The sequence below is a fragment of the Myxine glutinosa genome, chromosome 3, assembly GCF_964187855.1.
Source record: "Myxine glutinosa chromosome 3, kmMyxGlut1.1, whole genome shotgun sequence".
In the NCBI taxonomy this organism is placed as follows: domain Eukaryota; kingdom Metazoa; phylum Chordata; class Myxini; order Myxiniformes; family Myxinidae; genus Myxine; species Myxine glutinosa.
In genome coordinates, this window is record NC_136263.1 from 39,261,565 (window position 1) to 39,284,365 (window position 22,801).

The 22,801-nt window shown below is 49.3% G+C and overlaps 1 protein-coding gene across 1 annotated transcript; it reads right to left on the reverse strand.

Annotated features, from left to right (window-relative positions):
• Positions 1 to 1,207: 1,207 nt before the first annotated feature.
• CIAO1 (cytosolic iron-sulfur assembly component 1) lies at positions 1,208 to 17,333 on the reverse strand. The gene is made up of 7 exons (XM_068111027.2): positions 17,008 to 17,333; positions 14,462 to 14,610; positions 13,378 to 13,489; positions 8,766 to 8,854; positions 8,446 to 8,638; positions 8,153 to 8,240; positions 1,208 to 2,206 (listed from the first exon to the last, which is right to left on the reverse strand). The coding sequence occupies exons 1-7, from the start codon at positions 17,141 to 17,143 to the stop codon at positions 1,972 to 1,974; spliced, it is 1,002 nt and encodes a 333-aa protein (XP_067967128.1). The 5' UTR covers positions 17,144 to 17,333; the 3' UTR covers positions 1,208 to 1,971.
• Positions 17,334 to 22,801: the final 5,468 nt, after the last annotated feature.

Sequence of the window (22,801 nt, forward strand, 5' to 3'; positions counted from 1 at the left end):
TGGAGACGGCATGAAGCTGGAAGGTGTGAAAACATTTTGCTACCTCGGAGACATGCTGAATGGAGAAGGTGGATCAGACTCGGCAACGGTTGCTGGAGTGAGATGTGCATGGAAGAAGTTTCGGGAACTGAGTGGCGTGCTGATGAGGAGGGGTGTGTCGTTGAAGCTGAAGGGAAAGCTGTATGCTGCATGTGTGAGAAGTGTTATGATTTATGGGAGCGAGACATGGGTAATGAACGTCGAGCAGCAACGAAGGCTGGAAAGGGTGGAAATGCGAATGGTTCAGTGGATGTGCGGAGTGTCGTTGAGAGAGAGGAAGACAAATGATGAATTGCGAAAGATGATGGGAATAGAGCCTGTGATGGATGCTGTGAAAACAAACAGTTTGAGATGGTTTGGTCATGTGTTGAGGAAGGATGAAAGTGACTGGTTGAGAAGAGTGATGGAAATGAATGTAGAAGGAAGTAGAGGACGGGGAAGACTGAGAAAGACTTGGATGAAGATGGTCGAAGAAGAAATGCGGGCAAGGGGGTTAACAAGGGGAGATGCAGAAAATAGGGCAAAATGGAGAAGATTGTCATGGGGACCGTTTGGCTAACTCCCGCTCTTGCAGGGAAAATGGCCTTAAAATGCATGTTGTTGTTGTTGAGCGGGTTCGGAGATAGACAGGTGCAACGTTTTTTAAAAATTTTTCCCAACATATCGCCTGCACCACGTGACCTATGATGTCATAATCATTAAAATATTCTACAGGAGGAGGCACACGTATGGTCAAAATTTTGTTTCCCTCGGACTAACAGTTGCATAGAATCTTTTTCATACCGTTCAGATCAAGTGTTGTATTTGTCGAATTATGACGTCATAATGAAGACAACATATCTTATTCCCCATGTGGAGTACTTGACAATGAGCTTTGTTTCAATTTTTTTCCATTGAGCGGTTTCAGCGATATTAGAGGTGTAACGTTTTTCCAAGATGGCGTCCGTACCACGTGACATATGACATCATAATTATGAATAAAATACTTCTACAGGCGGAGGCGCTCCTATGGTAAAATTTCATGTCAATCGACCAACGGTTGCCGAAAAAAAGAATTTTAAAAATGCAGACACGTACGCAACTGAATGCCTTACCCTGATTTTCGCTTCATGAGTGCAGGCAGTAACAAACGGAGAGACAACAAAGTAAAATGAGAAGTACAAAAGCAAACAGTTAGAAAGCTTTTTTTTAATTATAAAATAACGATGTACGGTTCGATAAAAGTGTTAAACAACTTACCTTGTGCACACCAAGAAAATACCATCAACGTGGGTATAAATTTGCAACAAAGAGTGGAAATGGCGACGTAGAGGAGCGAGGGCTGGAATAAAAGTGTGTGTGGGAGGAAAACACGACTTCAAAGTAGAAATTAGATCCAAAACTCAGCAAATGAATAGATCTGCTCATCTTCAAGTCCACTTCCCATCGTTACGTTTACACATGGCACAGATGATTAATATTGTGCTCAACGCTGCAAAACAACCCGACCAAAATAAATAATTATTGGTGTAACATTTGATTGCCGGGCACGAAGAAGTCCTCTCCCCTTTTAAATCATCTCTCCCCTGAGAATTCCCTCATGAAGATGAAAGTTGGCCAATCGCTGAGAGCACTGTCCCTCGTTTCCCCGTAATATCGGATTTTCCCTGCAATATCGCAGTGTGTTGCAACAGTCCAAGTTGAAACTTAAAGAGATGAGGAAGTGGGCACAGCACATGGCACAGCAGCCGCTTTATGGAACAGTTTGGCGGGATGTTTGCAGTTCCGCTTTTCAGCGTTGCAAAATGGGAAAGCCAAATGAGCTTGCATACTTGGTAAACATTGCAGCTCTGAGGAACGCTTGCTGCTTAGAAAAGGTCAAATTGGACAAAGGTCGTACAAACGGAGAAAGTGAAGCTGACCAGCTCGTGGATTCTCCGTAAAGCTGACATATCAGAGGTTCCTGGTGTACTGCCATAATATCACATCGCCATCATCGCCAGCAGAAGCCAGCAGGCCAGGCCGCTTGGAGTTCCAGGCGACAGAGTTCACGTCTTGCGTATGGGCACGGGACTCAACGACGGACAGGCTGAAGGAAGTAGAGTCTGGCTTGCTGTCCAAGTCTTCCTCAAACACATGAATTGCATCATCTCCACAGGCAGTGGCCAAAGCACCGGTCAGTGGGCACCTAAAAGGCAATCAGGTTGTAATTACGATAGGTCGGCAAGCGGAACAAATGATCCACAAGTTACGTGGATGGCTTTTCATCTATCCTCATACATACACACCCTATATCAATGGCAGTATCCATAATAGTCAGGTTCACTATGTTTTTTCGTTCAAAATTTTGGTAGATTAGCAAAACTATACATTTTTGGAATATTCAGAGCATGAGGAATCCAAAAATTAATGTTTACATTTGCGTAGACACCTTTGCGAAAATGACACTCAGGACAGTGATGAAGATCTGTAAAAGCATATTCCTGAACGGTATAGACCTCGTAGATCCTGTGTATAGGACTTATAGTTCAATCTGATACTACCTATAACTTCCTATAACAACCTATAACTTCAAAGGACTTGCAATATCATGTATTATGTAATACAGTTATATCACAAATATAAAGACAATGGTTTTCAATTACCTTTGTTTGTTGCTTTTCTATAATCCTGAGCACTATTTTGAGGCCTTTATTGGATTCCTTGACCCAGAAAACATAGGATTAGCATATTTAATTAAGTCTCTAGGTTGACTAGAAGCCGAGATCGCGCAAAATATGTATTTTATGGCGGCCATTTTCAAAATCCAAAATGGCGGCCATGCAGGTGTCTGTGCAAATGCCAACATTGATTTTCAGATTCTCCATGCTCTGATGATTCCAAAAATGTACAGGTTTGCTAATCCCAAATTTTTGAAAGAAATTATATTCGTTAACATAGTGAACCTGACTATCTTCATCACTGTCCTGAGTGTCATTTTCGCAAAGGTGTCTACGCAAATGTAAACATTAATTTTTGGATTCCTCATGCTCTGAATATTCCAAAAATGTATAGTTTTGCTAATCTACCAAAATTTTGAACGAAATTATATTTGTTAACATAGTGAACCTGACTATAAACAGAGATCTCTACAAGTACCTTTACACTAGTAAAGAATTAGATGGGTGTGCTCACAATCCCAGTAGAGTAATAGGCCACATCTGGATCTGGACCTGAACCAAAATATAATCGGTTTGTTCTTGTCACCTACTCAATTCATCCACCTAAGTTTGTTATAAGTTGTCCACAACCTTTTGAGATATCGTGCGATATATCGTTTTTGGCCACATTTCTCAATGGTGAAAAATCACTTATAAAATTAAATAATTCTCGTATTCAGGTCCGAATCTTCACCAAAATCCACTCAATTCATTCTCGTCACACCCTGAACCTGCCCACAAAGCCTCGTACAAATCCGTCCATAACGTTTTGGCTGGTGCATGCAGGCCAGGCCACATGCAGGCCAGGACAGGAGGAAATATTCTAGAGGGGAGGCAGGATAGACGCTTTGGAAAACGCCTCCCTGTCCAGTAAGATGGCCAATGAGGAACAGCAAGAGTGGTCCTGAGGATGGGGGTGGGGGCTGGGGGAGGGGGGGGGGAGTAGTAATCCTGTTATTCATTTCTTACATACAACTTCCATGTCACTTGGACTGTTCAGTTCCCAACATCCTGTCCACCTCTTCTCCCCTTATCGTTCCTATTTATTTAATAAGGAACGTTTTCCCGCCATCTGCATCCCACATATTCCACTGTCAAATTCGGCTTTCCATTGGGTGACCTTTGGTAACGGTAAGCTGTAGCATCCGAACACAGTTTATATTAATTGAAATTGAACACAGTTTAATAAGAAACCTTTCGGCCCTTCGCGGGATCAAATATCTCGGCATGGAAGTATATCACGTTTGCGAGCTTCCGATGTGACAATATACATGCATTTATAAAAATAAAACACCGGAATATAACCAAGTTATGCTGCACAGTGTGATCCACAGCAAAGCAGGAAATCCCCATTTTTAAGCTAACAGGACAGGAGGAAATATGCTCTGATGCATATTATATATATTCACGCACAGCTGTAAGGCACGCACAGCTGTAAGGACGAAGGATGACGGATGACGGAACGATGACGGACTGGAGTTTGTCATTCCCTGATATATATATTCTTGCATAATATAACATAAGCTCTTACCGAGCGGAGATGTTTTCCATGACAAAAAAAATATATATATATATATTGGACCAGGTTTGTAAGTCACCATTATTTTGTAAAACAAAAATGGAGAAATTGCACTTTATTTTTCAACTCCAGTTTTCCTTCCTGAGAGTTTCCATCTGTATCCATCCGACCCACTCCATGCATCCTCTCCGGCACCCACTACTCCCAGCACATCCCTTGTTGGCAAAGTCTCCCTCTATTTTGACCTTCAACTCCACAGTTAGTGTCTCCCCTCTCTGTACTGTTCTTTTTGTCCTGATCCGTCCAGTGGTATCGCTCTCCCACAATCCATGACTGTACACAAAAATAAAAAGGCAAAAACAACTGGCGAGGTGCTTTTTACACGGTGTACATAAACTATCGGCCACTAGCTTTTAGGAAGGTACCTGAGATTCTGTAGGAAGGATGAGTGTTTTTTTCAGTGTTTTTAAGGCTTTTGTGTTGAAACAAATAGAGGCCAAACCACGTAACCGATAACGTCATCGTTTTTTTTTTTCACCACCAAAACTTCATCTTGATCGAATGAAGTTTTGTACTTGTTCCATTATGACGTCATAATGGAGGCACCTATGATATCATTAACATATTTTATTCCCCATGGATAGTTCTTTACAATGAGCCATGTCTCAATTTTTTCTATTCAGCGCTTTCAGAGATATATAGGTGCAAAGTTTTTCGGTTTTTCCAAGATGGCGACCGAACCACATGACCTATGGCGTTATAATTACCATTAAAAAAATTATACAGGTGGAGGTGCACCTATGATGAAAATTTCCTGTCAATTGGACCAACGGTTGCAGAGAAAATCTATATTATAATAGCCGTAGATGATTCTGTCTGTCTGTCTGTCTGTCTATCTGTTGGGTGTCTGTCCGGGGTGTGGCTTACTCGGTTTGCAGAGTAGCTCCACCCATAGCTCCACCCATTCTGGGAGTGGCTATAAACAAATATCCACCATTTTATTAACTCGCATAGCTTTGAGTCCTGTTTTGTAGGCCCGTGGTGTCTTGCTCTCCCCCAGTTTTATTTCAAATCAAATTCGATAAATCATTTCATTTTTCACAGTCGCTAACATAGTTTTAGACTCGGTTGAAAAAAAACGGGAAGAAAATCCGATGAAAGTTGCCGTTTATAGAACGAAATGAATTCTCAAAGGCCTGTAACTTCAAGGCCATTGAGTCTCTCTCACGCCTTTATCTCCAATCTAACTCACCATATGATTTCATTTTTATCGATGGTTTTACTTTTAGACTCGGTGTCAGCAATAATTGAGAACAATCCACACACGCGGGAAAATGCAGAGATATATTTTTTAAAATCGCGTCATGGTGTATCATACACCGCCCAACATGACACCGCCGGCAATGTGTCGATATATATTAAAAATTCGCTTTTGCTTTTCCGTTATGATATATTACTATTTCGTTTGATGATAGTCGTCACAAAAACGTCAACAATGATGCCGACATATATTTCTTCGTTTTTATTTCATTCAACATATTAGCCGGAAGTAAAATATGTTTCAGGAAATTACCGAGAGATATTTCTTCGTTTTTTTTATTAGTTATGTGCGCATACACTTTAAATAGGTTTATTTGAAATCTTTAATTTTCCACAAACATTCCACACACGCGGGAAAATGCAGAGATATATTTTTTAAAATCGCGTCATGGTGTATCATACACCGCCCAACATGACACCGACGGCAACGTGTCGATACATATTAAAAATTCGATATATCATTTCATTTTTCACAGTCGCTAACATAGTTTTCGACTCGGTTGAAAAAAAACGGGAAGGAAATCCAATGAAAGTTGCCGTTTATAGAACGAAATGAATTCTCAAACGCCTGTAACTTCAACTTCAAGGCCATTGAGTCTCTCTCACGCCTTTATCTCCAATCTAACTCACCATATGATTTCATTTTTATCGATGGTTTTGGACTCGGTGTCAGCAATAATTGAGAACATTCCACACACGCGGGAAAATGCAGAGATATATTTTTAAAAATCGCGTCATGGTGTATCATACACCGCCCAACATGACACCGACGGCAACGTGTCGATATATATTAAAAATTCGCTTTTGCTTTTCCGTTAAGATATATTACTTTTTCGTTTGATGACAGTCGTCACAAAAACGTCAACAATGATGCCGACATATATTTCTTCGTTTTTATTTAATTCAACATTATTAGCCGGAAGTAAAATATGTTTCAGGAAATTACCGAGAGATATTTCTTCGTTTTTTAAAATTAGTTATGTGCGAATACACTTTAAATAGGTTTATTTGAAATCTTTAATTTTCCACAATATAATTTACTTGCCATTTATCATTTGATGATTACGAGACAAATTCCTCTTGAGGATCGTGACAATTCATGCGCTGCGTGGAAACTTCTATTTCCAAAATGAATGAGACGATCGATGAAGAACGCAGACTTGAACAGGATGCAGCAAGAAAACGAATGAGACGGGCGAACGAGTCCATCGACGAACGTCAATGCAAACTTGCGGGGTCACCCGTGGGAATCCCACGGGCATGGATGTGTGTGACATTTCGACATATTGAGTTAGATGCTGCACATTCATTTTTACAAAATGGTTACTGGCAAGTCATCAGATCCAGAAATGGTGTAAAAACCACCGTTTAGAGGCCATTTTTCCCCGCAAAGCGGGGGTTGGCCTTTTCGGGGACCGTGGTAGTTGTTGTTTTTTTGTCCCCTTTTTGAAGCAATGTTTTACGGCCGGATGCCCTTCCTGACGCCAACCCTTTTTGCCACCTTCAACGACAAACAGGGAATTACCAGTGAACTGGTACTCAATTAGCCGACCTCGGAAGGATGACAGGCTGAGTCAACCCCCCTGGCATTAATTCGGCGATCGACCGAGATTCGAACCCAGGATCCTAAGCCGGCACCCTAGCCGCTAGCCCAACACCAGAAATGGTGTCATGAACACAATTTATTTACGCACAAGCACAAAAGCAAGACGGGCCGATTTCCGATTCCGACGGGCGAGACGGGCCGATTTCCGATTCCGACGGGCCGATTTGGAGCAAGAAAAAGAACGAGACGGGAGAAAAAGGAGAGAAACGAGACGGGGAAAGCCGATTGGAGAGGCGAGTGAGGCGCGATTGGAGAGGAGTGTGAGGCGCGATTGGAGAGGAGTGTGAGGCACGATTGGAGAGGAGTGTGAGGCGTGATTGGAGAGGAGTGTGAGGCACGATTGGAGAGGAGTGATTGGAGGGGAGTGTGAGGCACGATTGGAGAGGAGTGTGAGGCACGATTGGAGAGGAGTGTGAGGCGCGATTGGAGAGGAGTGTGAGGCGCGATTGGAGAGGAGTGTGAGGCGCGATTGGAGAGGCGTGTGAAGGATTGGAGAGGAGAGGAGTGTGAGGGATTGGAGAGGTGAGGGATTGGAAAGGAGAGGGATGTGAGGGTTTGGAGAGGAGAGGAGTGCTAGGTGGAGAGAGGAGAGTGTCAGGTGGAGACAGGAGAGTGTCAGGTGGAGACAGGAGAGTGTCAGGTGGAGAGGAGTGAGGGGTCACATATTATGTGAAATAACTAAATTCACACCATTTCTGGATCTGATGACTTGCCAGTAACCATTTTGTAAAAATGAATGTGCAGCATATAACTCAATATGTCGAAATGTCACACACATCCATGCCCGTGGGATTCCCACGGGTGACCCCGCTAGTCATATATATTCTGTGCGGACAAACAGACAAACAAACAAATGGACTCAAATGCAATACCCTCTTCTCTGGCGAGGGTAACAACAATTATTAGGAACACAAAATAGCAAAAATAAATAAACAATAAAAAGAGAAAACCAGAAACTTTACATTTCCATCATGCTAAAGGTACACTTGCCAAGAAACGTCGTAGATGACACGCGTGTGATAACCAGACAACGTGCAGACGCATTTCCACTTTGGGGCTGACCGAGTCGAGGCATCATCTGCAGGATGGATTAAAAAGTTTTTCTTTAAGGAGTTTCCAAGTGGGTGAGAGAAGCACATGATGTCTAGAACCTTAATGCCCTCACCCTGTGGTCTTCAAAGTTATTTCGCTTTTACCCACTTAAATATATCGAGTGCTCGGAAAGGCTGTGTGCAGGAGTCCCTTAAGAGAGTATTCAGAATCCAACATATTCTTGTACACACCGTCTTGTGGAAACTCCTGCCAGATCCGCACGGTGCGGTCATCGCTGCATGATGCAAAGCGCTGCCCCGCTCCATCGAAGCTCAAGCTCCACACTGTGGAGTCGTGACCGTGCAGCGTGTCGAAGCATGCCCAGTCGTCGTCGTCCTCATGGTACAACTTGATGGAGTTATCGTAGCTTGCTGACACTAACACCTGGCAGTAATTGAGCGTTATCATATGAACTTTAAAGAACAGAAAATATTTCCTATCAAAACAACAAAATAAAGACAGTTGTATGTGTCTGTCCTTCCTCTTCCTCGAGTGACATACACACACACACCTCCTTATGAGGATGCCAAATAATGTGCTTCACGTCCTGTGTGTGGGAACTCAGAACACTTGCGCATTCGTACTCTTCCTCCTCATCCACTGCACACAACAGCACATGCAGCGGAAGATTTTACAATATCACAATACGTTGCCGAGACTTCAACCTCCAAAACGAGCGTTCTTCAACACAATGTCAAGAATCCAAGGCAGGGAATGATTTAGTTAGTTTTTAAAGATCATGCACAAATGTATCTTATAAATCTGGATTGAGCTCACACTGAAGACCCTCATGCACTGAAGACCTGTATCAATTGCAATACCAAAGCAAGCTCATAGACGCAACAAGAGAGATGTCTGTCTGTCTGCCTGTCACCATCTTTCTCAGATGGCTAAACGGATCTTCGTCAAACTTTCACAGCTTCATCGATGAGTGTTGCGGAGTGGTTTAGGCAAGAAAATTTAAGTTGGCTATTTTTTAAATAATTGCTATATTGTGCCTACGCCTTTGTAGCGATGTGAAAGGTGTTATATGACCCACGACCCCACTCCTTTGTGGGTGTAGGAAAGTGTTTTTATGCCCCCGCAGAAAAAAAAACCAAAAAACATCGATTTCTCCAAAATGCCAATGTCAGGATTTGAACATCACTGGGTAACGAATGCCGGTACCCCTACTCGTAAATAAATATAACCAATTTATCTTGCAGACTTGCAATCTTGATCGAAGAGAAATATAAAATGCAAAATGAGAAAGATTTGTGATTAGAGAACTCGGAAAAGGCCGTGACGTTCTGCGAGTCGTTGAATCAATAAGAATCATGGGAAGATAATCTGACAAAAAGTTTCACTGCAGACTCTAAAAACAGCTTGCAAACTAGAATGGCATTCAGTAGAGAGCATACCTCCACCTGGTGAACAGTTTACGTTTTGTATCTCAGAATAGACCAGAAAATCAAAATACAGAATCAAATATAATCAAAATCAATCACAGGAATCACCATAGGTCCAGTCTTTAATACCCTGATCTACCACTCGTTTTTGGCCATATCACTCAATGGTGAAGAATCACTTTAAAAATTCAACTAGCTGGGGATCCGGATGAATGAATGATCATTTTAAGGCCATTTCCCCCCCTAGAGCGGGGGTTAGCCTTGCGGGCCCCATGACAATCATGGTTCCCTGTTTGAGGCAATGTTTTTATGGCCGGATGCCCTTCCTGACGCCAACCCTTGGTCATGCTCTTACGATGCGCAGGGATACGGTGTACACACCGTGATCATTCATCCCAGCAAGCTGGTACTCAATTTGCCGACCTCAGAAAGATGACAGGCTGAGTCAACCCCCCTGGCGTTAATTCAGCGATCGACCGGGATTCGAACCCAGGATCCCAAGCCGGCACCCTAACCGCTAAGCCAACACCAGGGATTGGATCCGGATCCGGATCTTCACCAAAATTGAATCGATTCTTCCTTGTCACACACACAACTTGTCCAGCAAGTTTTGGCCAAATTCATCCATAACTTTTGAGATATCCTGCTTTGTATCGTTTTTGGCCCTATCTCCCAATGGTGAAGAATCACTTTAAAAATTAAATAATCCTCATATGCGAATCCATATACAGATATTCACCAAATTCGAATCGAATCGTCCTTGTCAGTCACCCAACCGGTCCACCGAAGTTTGTCCAAATCTGTCCACAACTTTTTGAGGTATCCTGCTATGTATCCTTTTTGGCCCCATCTCCAAATGGTGAGGAATCACTTAAAAATTCGAGTATCCGGATCCGAATCTTCACCAAAATCGAATCATTTCGTCCTCGTCACATACGCTACATCTCTGCCAAATTTCTTCCGAATCCGTCCACAACTTTTTGAGATATCTTGTTCACAAACGGACAAACAGACAGTGTTGAAAACATAACCTCCATCTACCTTTCGTGGTGGAGGTAACAACCTCGTCAAAACCTGCAGTGCAGGGAACTCAAAAAGAGCTAACAAACGACCCGGCACGTTATCGCACAGACACGGAGATTGGGGGTAGGTGGTGAAGGGAGGTTGGGGAGGATGGAACATCTGTGATACCTAAGTCTCAGGGAAAAAAGAGGAAGAAAAAAAACAAAAAAACAGGACATTATATCGATAGCAATTAGCTAAAACAGCAACAATTTAATCACACTTAATGCAATCAAGTACAGACTGGAGTTTGTCATTCCCTGTTTTTAATGACCTGATGTATTGTAATTCAGTCCCTGACTAAAGACCCAATTTGTGAAGCAATTACGTGGGAAGCAACAAGCCCTCTGGTTGCGGTAATTACACTGGGAGGATGGGGCAGTAATTAAGATCTTCATTAGGGTAGCAAAGACAACAGTTAGGTGCCATATGGCACGAGAGAGTTCATTGTCCAAAGCGTTGTTTGAAAAGCGAAACGTTTAAGCGAGGCATCTCCAGGGAAGACCAGGAAGTGAGAATCACCAAACACACGGAGCACCAGGCCCACGACGAGGTGGCGGTGTCTTAATTGGATCCATTAACGAGACAAAAAGAAATAAATAAATGAACGAGTCGACACCAAGTGCAGTCTGTCGGAACGAATGACTTGGACAACAAAATGGTAACAAGTATAGGTTTAGGCCTCACATTTTTGCAATTTAAAAGTCAAATTCAACTGTGGACCCGAGACCTGAAATGATGATCGTTTTGAATCTCAGCTTCTGTGGCGTTACACGGATGGAGTTTATGTTGCTGCTTCGGAGGTGTGTGCGGGGGGGGGGGGGGGGGGGGAGGTGGGGGGCGCACGGGAACGTCTCCCTTGTTTCAAACAGTTGGTCTACCCAACACCTGTTGCCGCTTTGTGAGCGCACCTGACATGTGTTGGAAAGAGAAGTTCTATCACCTGGCGTCCAATGCTGGTCAGACGAGTGCCCGATTAAAAACTATTCCAATCCAGTCCCCAGGAATTCTATACTCACCCACAGTATCTTTTCTCCCACCTCTGGAACAAACTCCCCCACTCCCTTCAATCCCACTCCTCCCTCCAGGTCTTTAAAACAGCTGTTCACCACCATCTCTTATCTTCCCCCAACCAAAACCTTGATCTTTTCTACCCCCGCTAATTTCACCCCAGATCCACTTTTTTGAAATACCGACTTCTTTCCTGGAAGTCCTTGCAGTGTCCTTGTGTTTTATACTTCTCCCACCCCTCCCCTTCCCACGCCTCCTCCCCCCAAGCCCTCTCCCTCCCACAGATCTCCCGATGTCCCTGTTTCCTACTGTTGTACTTCCCTCTTTCTCTCTCTCCCCATCTTGTCTCCCGCTCCCTTTATCATATGTTTTATGTGTCAGTTTTTTTTTTTTGTGATTAAAGTTAGCTCTTACACGAGCCTCGATCTTTTATAGAAAAAAAAGAAGAAAAAAAAAGGATCAAATATCAGATCTCTAACGAAACTGTTCCTCAACACGAAATAGCCAGTGGTCAAATTGCTCTCGGCAGATTTTACCTACGAACATCCCACCCCACGACTCCGTAAGAGGCCATCTTTTTCTCAGTCTCCCCGTACATCCCATACCTAACTCTCCACTCGCAATTTACTCAAACTTCCTTTTCAACGAATCAAATTCAAATTAATTTGCGGACGTCAAATCGTTTGGGCTACTTAGCCGCGGGATTCGTAGGCTGCAAACTAACCGCCCCTCCTCCGTAACCACCAGCTGAATCTTGTGAGCACGCAGATGCTTGTGCAGTCGTAATGGAAACAAGGTGAGCGTAAAACACGTGATGCCATGCATGTCACACGACGATAGATTTTTCACCTGCAAGTCAGGCAAGGAACTCGCAAGGCTCATCTCCATGTAAATCCCGCAGAAAGCATAATGCAAATTCGAAAAAAAAGAAGAAAGAAGATGCTTCTTTACAACACCGTGATTGTGCAAAGAAAGGCCACAAAAAACTTTATGGCGGAAAAGATTGTGCGCTTCTATGCGGTGAGGAAGGCAACGTCATTGTTGAGAGGTCACCGGTACCCAAAGTGTCTTGGGAAGCGACGGCACTTCCCCCCAAGCTTAATGGCTGCGTTTGTCTCGTCTAGCGGTCCTGTGGAGTGTCTCTGTGTCTCCTGCATTCATCTGCATGCCAATGTGTCTGTCGTGTGTGGCAGATCTATTATGAGCCTTAGATTTGGCGACAAAAAGGTAACCTGGTGTTCACCACCACGTTAAAACACGTTAAAACAGCTGTTCACCACCATCTCTTATCTTCCCCCATCCAAAACCTTGATCTTTTCTACCCCCACTAATTCACCCCAGATCTACTTTTTCGAAATTCCAACTTCTTTCCTGGAAGTCCTTGGTGTCCATGTGTTTTATACCTCTCACACCTCCCCACAAGGCCTCTCCCTCCCACAGTTCTCTCGATGTCCCTGCTCTCAAATGTTGTGTTTGTGTCCTTCCCCCTCTCTCCCCATCTTGTCTACCGCACCCCTTATTATGTGTTTTGTGTGTCAGTTTGACTTTTTGTGTGATTAATGTTAGCTTTTTCACGAGCCTCGATCTTGTATACAAAAATATATATATATATAATAATAAAAAATGGTAAGAATGTCTGTGGCATTAACACACGACACCAACCTTCCCAGATCCACACACTCTTGTCTCGACTGCAAGTTGCGAGGAGGTTACCAGATGGTGCCCAAGCTACGGCCTTCGTTTCATTCTCATGGCCTTCTAACGTCGCTGTGCACTGTTTTCCGCACAAGGGAAAGGGGTAAGAGGTGAGGGCAAGAATGATGGAGACGAAAGTAAAACATATTTCCTCAACATTGGGCCACCGATCAAAATGCTTCACAGTCCAACAAAGCTTCGAGTCTGGATACGTTACAGCCGTTAACCCTTGGATGCAGTGATTGGGCCTTGGAGGCCCACAAGGTTTTTTTTGTTGCAAAAACGATGCTGTACATTTTTTTTGGGAATGAGCCTCATTTTCACCGACTTTCATGTTGTTACACAAAATTCAGGGACGTTAAAAAAAAAATTCATTGAGGCTCGTGGGAAAATCTTCATTCTTCACTTATAACCCGAAAATTCGACACGAATGTAGGCCTGGGGCATTCGAGGCCCCGCATAAATGTTGTACTACTATGCTATATCATTATTTTCTTGATATGACTATGAGCCTCATTATATGCTCCTATAACTTGGTTACAAATAATTAGGTGCCAAAAATATGAAAATTTAAAAACTTTACACGAATACATTCGTGGGGCCTCCGAGGCCCAATGGCTGCATAGGTGTAGGATTTTTGACAGTTGTGGACATATACATTTTAAATAAAAGGATTAGTGAATCATATTTTTTGAGCAAATACTCCTCCATGAGCCTCGACCTTTTAGAGAAAAAGAAGTTGAAAAATCAAGAACACAAATTTTTTTTTTGCCAAAAGAAAAAAAAAAAAAACCGAAAAGGGTTCATTACTTGTATGGGATTCTTCCAACTAATATGATCAATGATTCACATTTTGTGTGCAAATACACATCCGTGAGCATCGACTTGGATTGAAAAAGGATATGAAAGAAAAAAAAATCTATAAAAAAAAACATTACACGAATACATCCGTTGGGCCTCCGAGGCCCAATGTCTGCGTTTTATGTAGGATTTTTGATGCCTGAATCTAAGAGTTAAAGATGCCGGTCTGGGAACTTCACGGCGTGCTCACCTCAAAGTCCTGGTCAGTTTTCTTCCATATACACGTTGTGGCATCAAAGCTGGCTGAAGCAAAGTAGTTACCACAAGGTGACCAGGAGATCTTCCGCACCGTTCGCTGGTGTCCGTCCGCCAGTACTGCTTTGCACACCCAATTTGGACCTGAGAGGCAACACAGGTCATGACAAACTGCACCATTAAAACGGCTCGGCTGCACACCCCTTACAATGTCGTGGAAACAAAAAACAGTCTTTGGGCGGAATTTTAAAACCAGCAAGATTATTCCCAAGCACCATTTCATAGACGGCACACTCTCTTCTTATGATGTAAATACATAAACAAGATGATCCCATGAAAAACATTTAAAACTTGAAAATAAAACTGGATTAACATATTAAAGAGAGAATGCAACGCAATCAACGAACAAACCGCCCGCGATACAATTGCTAAATATGTCATTTGATTAGTAACATCTCAAGATGTAGGATGGAGATTCGCTCGTTTCAAAGAGAGTATCGGAAAGATGTTCATTAAGGTAGGGCCGCTCATGTCAGGTTGGAGCCGCCCATGTCAGGTTGGAGCCGCCCATGTCAGGTTGGAGCCGCCCATGTCAGGTTGGAGCCGCCCATGTCAGGTTGGAGCCGCCCATGTCAGGTTGGAGCCGCCCATGTCAGGTTGGAGCCGCCCATGTCAGGTTGGAGCCGCCCATGTCAGGTTGGAGCCGCCCATGTCAGGTTGGAGCCGCCCATGTCAGGTTGGAGCCGCCCATGTCAGGTTGGAGCCGCCCATTTCAGGTTGGAGCCGCCCATGTCAGGTTGGAGCCGCCCATGTCAGGTTGGAGCCGCCCATGTCAGGTTGGAGCCGCCCATGTCAGGTTGGAGCCGCCCATGTCAGGTTGGAGCCGCCCATGACAGGTTGGAGCCGCCCATGTCAGGTTGGAGCCGCCCATGTCAGGTTGGAGCCGCCCATGTCAGGTTGGAGCCGCCCATGTCAGGTTGGAGCCGCCCATGTCAGGTTGGAGCCGCCCATGTCAGGTTGGAGCCGCCCATGTCAGGTTGGAGCCGCCCATGTCAGGTTGGAGCCGCCCATGTCAGGTTGGAGCCGCCCATGTCAGGTTGGAGCCGCCCATGTCAGGTTGGAGCCGCCCATGTCAGGTTGGAGCCGCCCATGTCAGGTTGGAGCCGCCCATGTCAGGTTGGAGCCGCCCAATGTCAGGTTGGAGCCGCCCAATGTCAGGTTGGAGCCGCCCAATGTCAGGTTGGAGCCGCCCAATGTCAGGTTGGAGCCGCCCAATGTCAGGTTGGAGCCGCCCAATGTCAGGTTGGAGCCGCCCAATGTCAGGTTGGAGCCGCCCAATGTCAGGTTGGAGCCGCCCAATGTCAGGTTGGAGCCGCCCAATGTCAGGTTGGAGCCGCCCAATGTCAGGTTGGAGCCGCCCAATGTCAGGTTGGAGCCGCCCAATGTCAGGTTGGAGCCGCCCAATGTCAGGTTGGAGCCGCCCAAGGTCAGGTTGGAGCCGCCCAATGTCAGGTTGGAGCCGCCCAAGTCAGGTTGGAGCCGCCCATGTCAGGTTGGAGCCGCCCATGTCAGGTTGGAGCGCCCTGGTCAGGCGAGGGTGCCCGGGTCAGGTGGGGGCGCCCAGATCCTGTCAGGTCAGTACACTTCGTGTATACCTATCTAATGTTGTGTTCCAATGAGACAGTGGTTTGTTGTGTTCCAAGATAAAAGTGTATTGATAATATCCCACCACAAACAAACGAATCATTCTGTTATGAAACATCCACTTTAAAACAATGTTGTTATTGCAGCTATTATGTGAATGTTCATAAGGAGTAACGCAGGGGTGCCAGGGTCAGGCGGGGGTGCCAGGGTCAGGCGGGGGTGCCAGGGTCAGGCGGGGGTGCCCGCGTCAGGCGGGGGTGCCAGGGTCAGGCGGGAGTGCCCGGGTCAGGAGGGGGTGCCCGGGTCAGGAGGGGGTGCCCGGGTCAGGCGGGGGTGCCAGGGTCAGTCGGGGGTGCCAGGGTCAGGCGGGGGTGCCAGGGTCAGGCGGGGGTGCCAGGGTCAGGCGGGGGTGCCAGGGTCAGGCGGGGGTGCCCGGGTCAGGCGGGGGTGCCCGGGTCAGGCGGGGGTGCCCAGGTCAGGCGGGGGTGCCAGGGTCAGGCGGGGGTGCCAGGGTCAGGCGGGGGCACCCGGGTCAGGCGGGGGCGCCCACGTCAGGTGGGGCCGCCCACGTCAGGTTGGGCCGTCCACGTCAGGTTGGGCCGCCCACGTCAGGTAGGGCCGCCCACGTCAGGTAGGGCCGCCCATGTCAGGTATGGCCGTCCATGTCAGGTATGGCCGCCCATGTCAGGTTGTGCCGCCCATGTCAGGTAGGGCCGCCCACGTCAGGTAGGGCCGTCCATGGCACTGTGAGGTTGGGCCGTCCATGTCAGGTTGGGCCGTCCATGTCAGGTTGGGCCGTCCATGTCAGGTTGGGCCGTCCAGGTGAGGTGGGGGCAAAGCGCCCAGATCCTGTCAGGTTGGTACACCTAGTGTATATAACTAGCTAATCAGACTCACCCTCTTGGCCCCAGATGCGGATGGCCTTGTCTCCGCCACAGCTTGCAAGCAGAGCCCCATTCGGGCTCCAGCACACGCACCATGCCCGGTCCGTGTGCCCAGGGAGAGTTTGCAGCCGTTCTAACGAGCCGGACATTTGCTAGCACTAAATGTTGAACCTGTGACTTCCCCTTCAAGCCCAGGATCGATAAACTATTTTTACACTTGATATTCCTCGACTCAATCGGTATAAAACGGCAAGAAAATAACATCAGATAAATGTCAGTGTCACACAGACACACCGCATCCTGAGGTGACGTAATCTCGCGAAATTTCACCAGGATCGTAAGAACCATATATTTTTAAGTAATTGCGCAATTTGATGTTTCCATATCTGTTAGAACTTAAAATAACGAACCATTTCGTGAAGAATGAATCATTGAATCGTCGTACATGCACAGTAGATTATCTCTTCTACCGCCAGCTACACCGCCATGAACGATAATTTGATTAAAATTGGCGAAAAAGTAAAAACAAACATATAGCTTTAAGAAAAGGATAAACATGTATAATGCGCAACAGTATGGAATAATTATATGAATCATCTAAAATAAATCCAATGGTTTATACGGTAGCTATTGCATTTTCCAATTTTAATACCGGTACAGAAACGAAAGAGTTCCACACCGCCACAATATTCAGCCTTAGCAACGAACAAGATGAGTATGAATAGAGAAATGATGAAACAGCTACAGAAAACTGATGGTTAAGGTGGCAGGCTTGAGATGTTTGGGTTCTGAGTTTCAAGCCCTGCGAATCGTTGAATTAGCACCAGGAGGGTTGACCCAGACTGAGGAGTTTGTCTCTTCTGTCCGTATGTTGTCTGTCCTGTCCTACAAAATGTCAGTTTATGATCGAGGAACCACTTCATTTAAATTGAATATTGTAGCGGTTACCGCCTGGTATACACAATCGCCTTGCACCTACCGAGGACGCGGCCAGGGAGCTATCACCATGCCGGGCTCGTCCAGGCCGCCCGAACAGGCCCGGACGCGCCTCTCCCGGGCATGCCCGGACTCGCCGTTCCCAGGCACGCCCGGTCTCGTCTTTCCCGGGCATGCCCAGACTCGTCTTTCCAGGGCTCGCCCAGGACGCCCGGGCATGCCCGCTCTCGCCTTTCCAGGGCTCGCCCAGGACGCCCGGGCATGTCCAGACTCGCCTTTCCAGGACTCGCCCAGGACGCCCAGGCACGCCCAGCCTCGCCTTTCCAGGGCTCGCCTAGGACGCCCGGGCATGCCCGCTCTCGCCTTTCCAGGGCTCGCCCAGGACGCCCGGGCATGTCCAGACTCGCCTTTCCAGGGCTCGCCCAGGACGCCCGGGCACGCCCGGTCTCGCCTTTCCCGGGCAAACGCTCCGGCATGATGTGTATGTATATTGCTGCCCGATAAACGGGCTTTTCAGAGTACCCGAGTTTGATTCGTGCAATAAAGCAACTCGGACGAATTTCCGTCTTTCGTCGCGTCAACCCTTTCGACTCGCGTTGGAGCACAGCTCCTTCATTGGTGACCCATGACATGGACACGGCAGTTGCCCTTAAACTGCCTACCTTCTGGGAGGCTCACGCGGCGGTTTGGTTCACCCAGGCGGACTCCCAGTTTGCCCTGCGAGGCATCACCGCTGATGACACCTGCTTCCACCATGTGGTAGCAGCGCTCGGCTCCGCCACCGCGGTCCGCGCCCTGAGCCTCCTCCAGCGCCAGCCAGCCACTGACAAGTATGGCGCAATCAAGACGCTCCTCCTCGACGCTTTCGCCCTCTCACCGGCGGAACGCGCACGACACATGCTCGACCTGCCCGAGCTCGGCGACACGCGCCCGTCCGAGCGAATGGACTACATGCTCTCGCTGCTCGGTAAGCACTCTCCGGATTTTCTTTTCCGAGAGCTGTTCCTCTGCCAGCTGCCTAGCCAGGTACGCCTCGCCCTGGCAGGTACGCAGATCGCGGATCCCCGCGCCCTCGCCAGGGAAGCCGACAAGATCTCCTTGGCAGGCCAGCACATCGGGCGGCTACCTGGAGCCGCCGCCGTCCTAGGCGACGCCCATGGCACCCGAGCGCCGTGTGCGGTTGGAGGCCGAACTGGCGGTGCAACTGGCGGCTGCCACGCCGCGCCGATCGCTTCCAACACGACGGCCCGGGCCTCCACCTGACCAAGCGTGGTGTTATTACCACGCCAGGTTCGGACGGAAGGCTCAGACGTGCCAACCCCCGTGTACTTTTGGCAAGTCGGGAAACGACCGGGCCGGCGTTCATTACAAGCCATGAGCGCCGGCCACTCAGGCAACTTGCTTTTTATTAAGGACAAAGCGTCCGGGCTGCGTTTCCTTTGTGACACCGGCGCCCAACTGAGCGTCATACCCGCCTCCGAGCAGGACAAGCAGACCGCCGTTTGCGGCCCCTCCTTGGTCACTGCCAACGGGTCGGCCATACGCACCTGCGGCCCGCGCAACGTCACCCTCTGCTTCGGCAGCCAGCGCTTTATTTGGACCTTTGTGACCGCAAGCATGCCCATGGCTTTGCTGGGCGCCGACTTCCTCTGCGCGCACGGGCTGCTGGTCGATGTCAAACGGCGTCGCCTTGTCAACGCCGAGACCTTCAGCTCCCTGGCAAGTACGATGAGCAGCTCCGCGCCGACCGAACTAGCATGCGCCCTCCCGGCGGCAAACGAGTTCGCTCGCCTGCCCACGGAATTCCCGGCCCTCACGCGGCCGACGCTTTCGGCCGTCGCAGTGAGACATGGTATCGAGCACCACATACCAACTATGGGCCCGCCGGTCTACGCCAGAGCCCGCCGCCTCGACCCGGCCAAGCTCGCCGTGGCCAAAGCCGAGTTTGACGCGTTGGAGCGCCTCGGCATCGTGCGGCACTCCAATAGCGCGTGGGCCTCGCCATTGCACATCGTGCCAAAGCCTGGGGGCGGATGGCGCCCATGTGGCGACAACCGCCGCCTCAACGACGCTACCACCCCCAACAGGTATCCGATCCCGCACATCCAAGACTTTTCCGCCCGTTTGGCGGGACGGGTCATTTTTTCAAAAATTGACCTGATACGGGGATACCACCAGGTACCTGTCAGGCCGGCCGACGTCCCAAAAACGGCCGTCATCACGCCGTTCGGCCTGTTCGAATTTTTGAGGATGCCGTTTGGCCTCAAGAACGCGGCCCAGGCGTTCCAACGCTTGATGGACGGCGTGCTGCGCAACCTGCCATTCCTCTTCGTCTACCTGGACGACATCCTCGTCACCAGCACGTCCCGGGCCGAGCACCTCCTCCACCTCCGAACACTGTTCGGACGCCTCAGCGAGCATGGCTTAATCGTCAACCCGACCAAATGCCACTTCTGTACGACGGCCGTTGACTTTTTGCGCCACCGCATCACCAAGAACGGGGCCGTGCCGCTGCCGACCTAAGGTCGAGGCCATCACCAAGTTCCCGCGTCCCCGCTCCATCAAGGCCCTGCAAGAGTTCCTCGGCATGGTGAATTTTTATCACCGTTTCGTGCCCCGCGCTGCTCAGCTCATGCGGCCCCTTTACGAAGCCCTCCGGGGCAAGCCGGCCAAGCATGACATCGTCTGATCCGCGGCCATGGACGCGGCATTCACGAGCGCGAAGCGGGCCCTCGCCGACGCCACGCTGCTGGCTCACCCGGTGCTCGACGCTCCCATCGCCCTCACTACGGACGCCTCCGACTACGCGGTGGGCGCCGTACATGAACAATGGGTGAACGGGGTTTGGCAGCCACTCGGTTTTTTTAGCCGGCAACTCCGGCCGAACGAGTTAAAATACAGCACGTTTGACCGCGAGCTCCTCGGTCTATACCTGGCCGTTCGCCATTTCCGGCACCTCCTGGAGGGCCGCCCGTTCACGGCTTTCGTCGACCACAAGCCGTTGGTTTACGCAATGGCCAAAGTCACGGAGCCGTGGTCGGCCCGCCAGCAGCGTCACCTCTCCGCCGTGTCGGAATTTACCATGGACATCCGGCACGTCGCCGGCAAAGACAACGCCGTGGCCGACTGTCTTTCTCGGGCCAGCGCGAACGCGGTTCACTTCGGCGTGGACTTCGCTCTCATGGCAGCCGACCAGACCACCGACACCACGGTGCAAGCCCTCCGGGCGGCGGACACGGGCCTCCGCCTGGCCGATGTCCCCTTCGCGGACACTGTCCTGGTCTGCGACGTCTCCCAAGGCCAGCCTCGCCCCATCGTGCCCGTTGCCTGGCAGCGCCGCATTTTCGCCTCCATCCACGGCCTTTCCCACCCGGGCCGGCTCGGCCCAGACGGCCCAGACGGCCCAGACGCACCTCGCCCGCAACCTGGGAGTCCAGCTCCACCGTACCACGGCCTACCACCCCCAAGCCAATGGGTTGTGCGAGCGTTTTCACCGCTCCATGAAGGCCGCGCTCATGGCCGGTCTTCAGGACGACGGTTGAGCTGACCGGCTGCCGTGGGTCCTTTTGGGCCTCCGCACGGCCCCCAAGGAGGACCTCCAGGCGTCCACCGCCGAGCTCATCTACGGCCAGCCGCTCCGCGTCCCGGGCGAGTTCGTGCCTGACGCTACCAGTCCCTGGTCCGCAGCTCGCCAGCGCTCGGACCTCCAGGAGGCCGCCCGACGGTTTGCCCCGTGTCAACGTCCCACCACGGTGGCCCCCAGTCCTACGTCCCCCCAGTGCTTCGCACAGCGGAGTACGTTTTTGTGCATCATGACGCACACCGGGGGCCACTCCGGCCGCCGTATGACGGGCCCTTCCGGGTCCTGCGACGGGACGACAAGTCGTTCGTCATCGACATCGGCGGCAGGTCGAACCGGATTTTGGTGGACCGCCTCAAGCCGGCGCACGTAGACGTCGACCAACCACCACGGTTGGCCCTTCCTCCGCGGCGAGGCCGCCCCCCGTCCACAGTTCCCCCCGCTCGACCACCCACCACCACACCGGACCCCCCCCCCCCCGCGACCTTCCAGGGGTCGCTTCGGCCGGGTCATCAGGACCCCCCTTAAATTGACCCTGCCGGTGCAAGTCGATTCTGGAGGGGCGTGTGTAGCGGTTACCGCTGGGTATACACAATCGCCTTGCACCTACCGAGGACGTGGCCAGGGAGCGATCACCATGCCGGGCTCGTCCAGGCCGCCCGGACATGCCCAGACGTGCCTCTCCCGGGCATGCCCGGACTCGCCGTTCCCGGGCTCGCCCGAGCCGCCCAGGCACGCCCGGTCTCGTCTTTCCCGGGCATGCCCAGACTCGTCTTTCCAGGGCTCGCCCAGGACGCCCGGGCATGTCCAGACTCGCCTTTCCAGGACTCGCCCAGGACGCCCGGGCACGCCCAGCCTCGCCTTTCCAGGGCTCGCCTAGGACGCCCGGGCATGCCCGCTCTCGCCTTTCCAGGGCTCGCCCAGGACGCCCAGGCATGTCCAGACTCGCCTTTCCAGGGCTCGCCCAGGACGCCCGGGCACGCCCGGTCTCGCCTTTCCCGGGCAAACGCTCCGGCATGATGTGTATATATATTGCTGCCCGATAAACGGGCTTTTCAGAGTACCCGAGTTTGATTCGTGCAATAAAGCAACTCGGACGAATTTCCGTCTTTTGTCACGTCAATCCTTTCGACTCGCGTTGGAGCACAGCTCCTTCAATATTATATTTTGAACATGAATCGGAATCTTTAATTTTTGAACACAATGAACCTTTAAAATCTTAATTATTTAATTTAATTTCATCATATATTTCAACACTGTGGAACATAAATCACATTTTTGACACGTCCAA

Coding starts and splice junctions, on each gene's coding strand:
- CIAO1 (XM_068111027.2), bottom strand. CDS start 17,143: ATGTCCGGCTCGTTAGAACGGCTGCAAACTCTCCCTGGGCACACGGAC. Junction 8,241..8,445: donor GCAGGAGTTTCCACAAGACG/GTGTGTACAAGA, acceptor TCCATCCTGCAG/ATGATGCCTCGACTCGGTCA. Junction 2,207..8,152: donor GTCATCTACGACGTTTCTTG/GCAAGTGTACCT, acceptor ATTGCCTTTTAG/GTGCCCACTGACCGGTGCTT.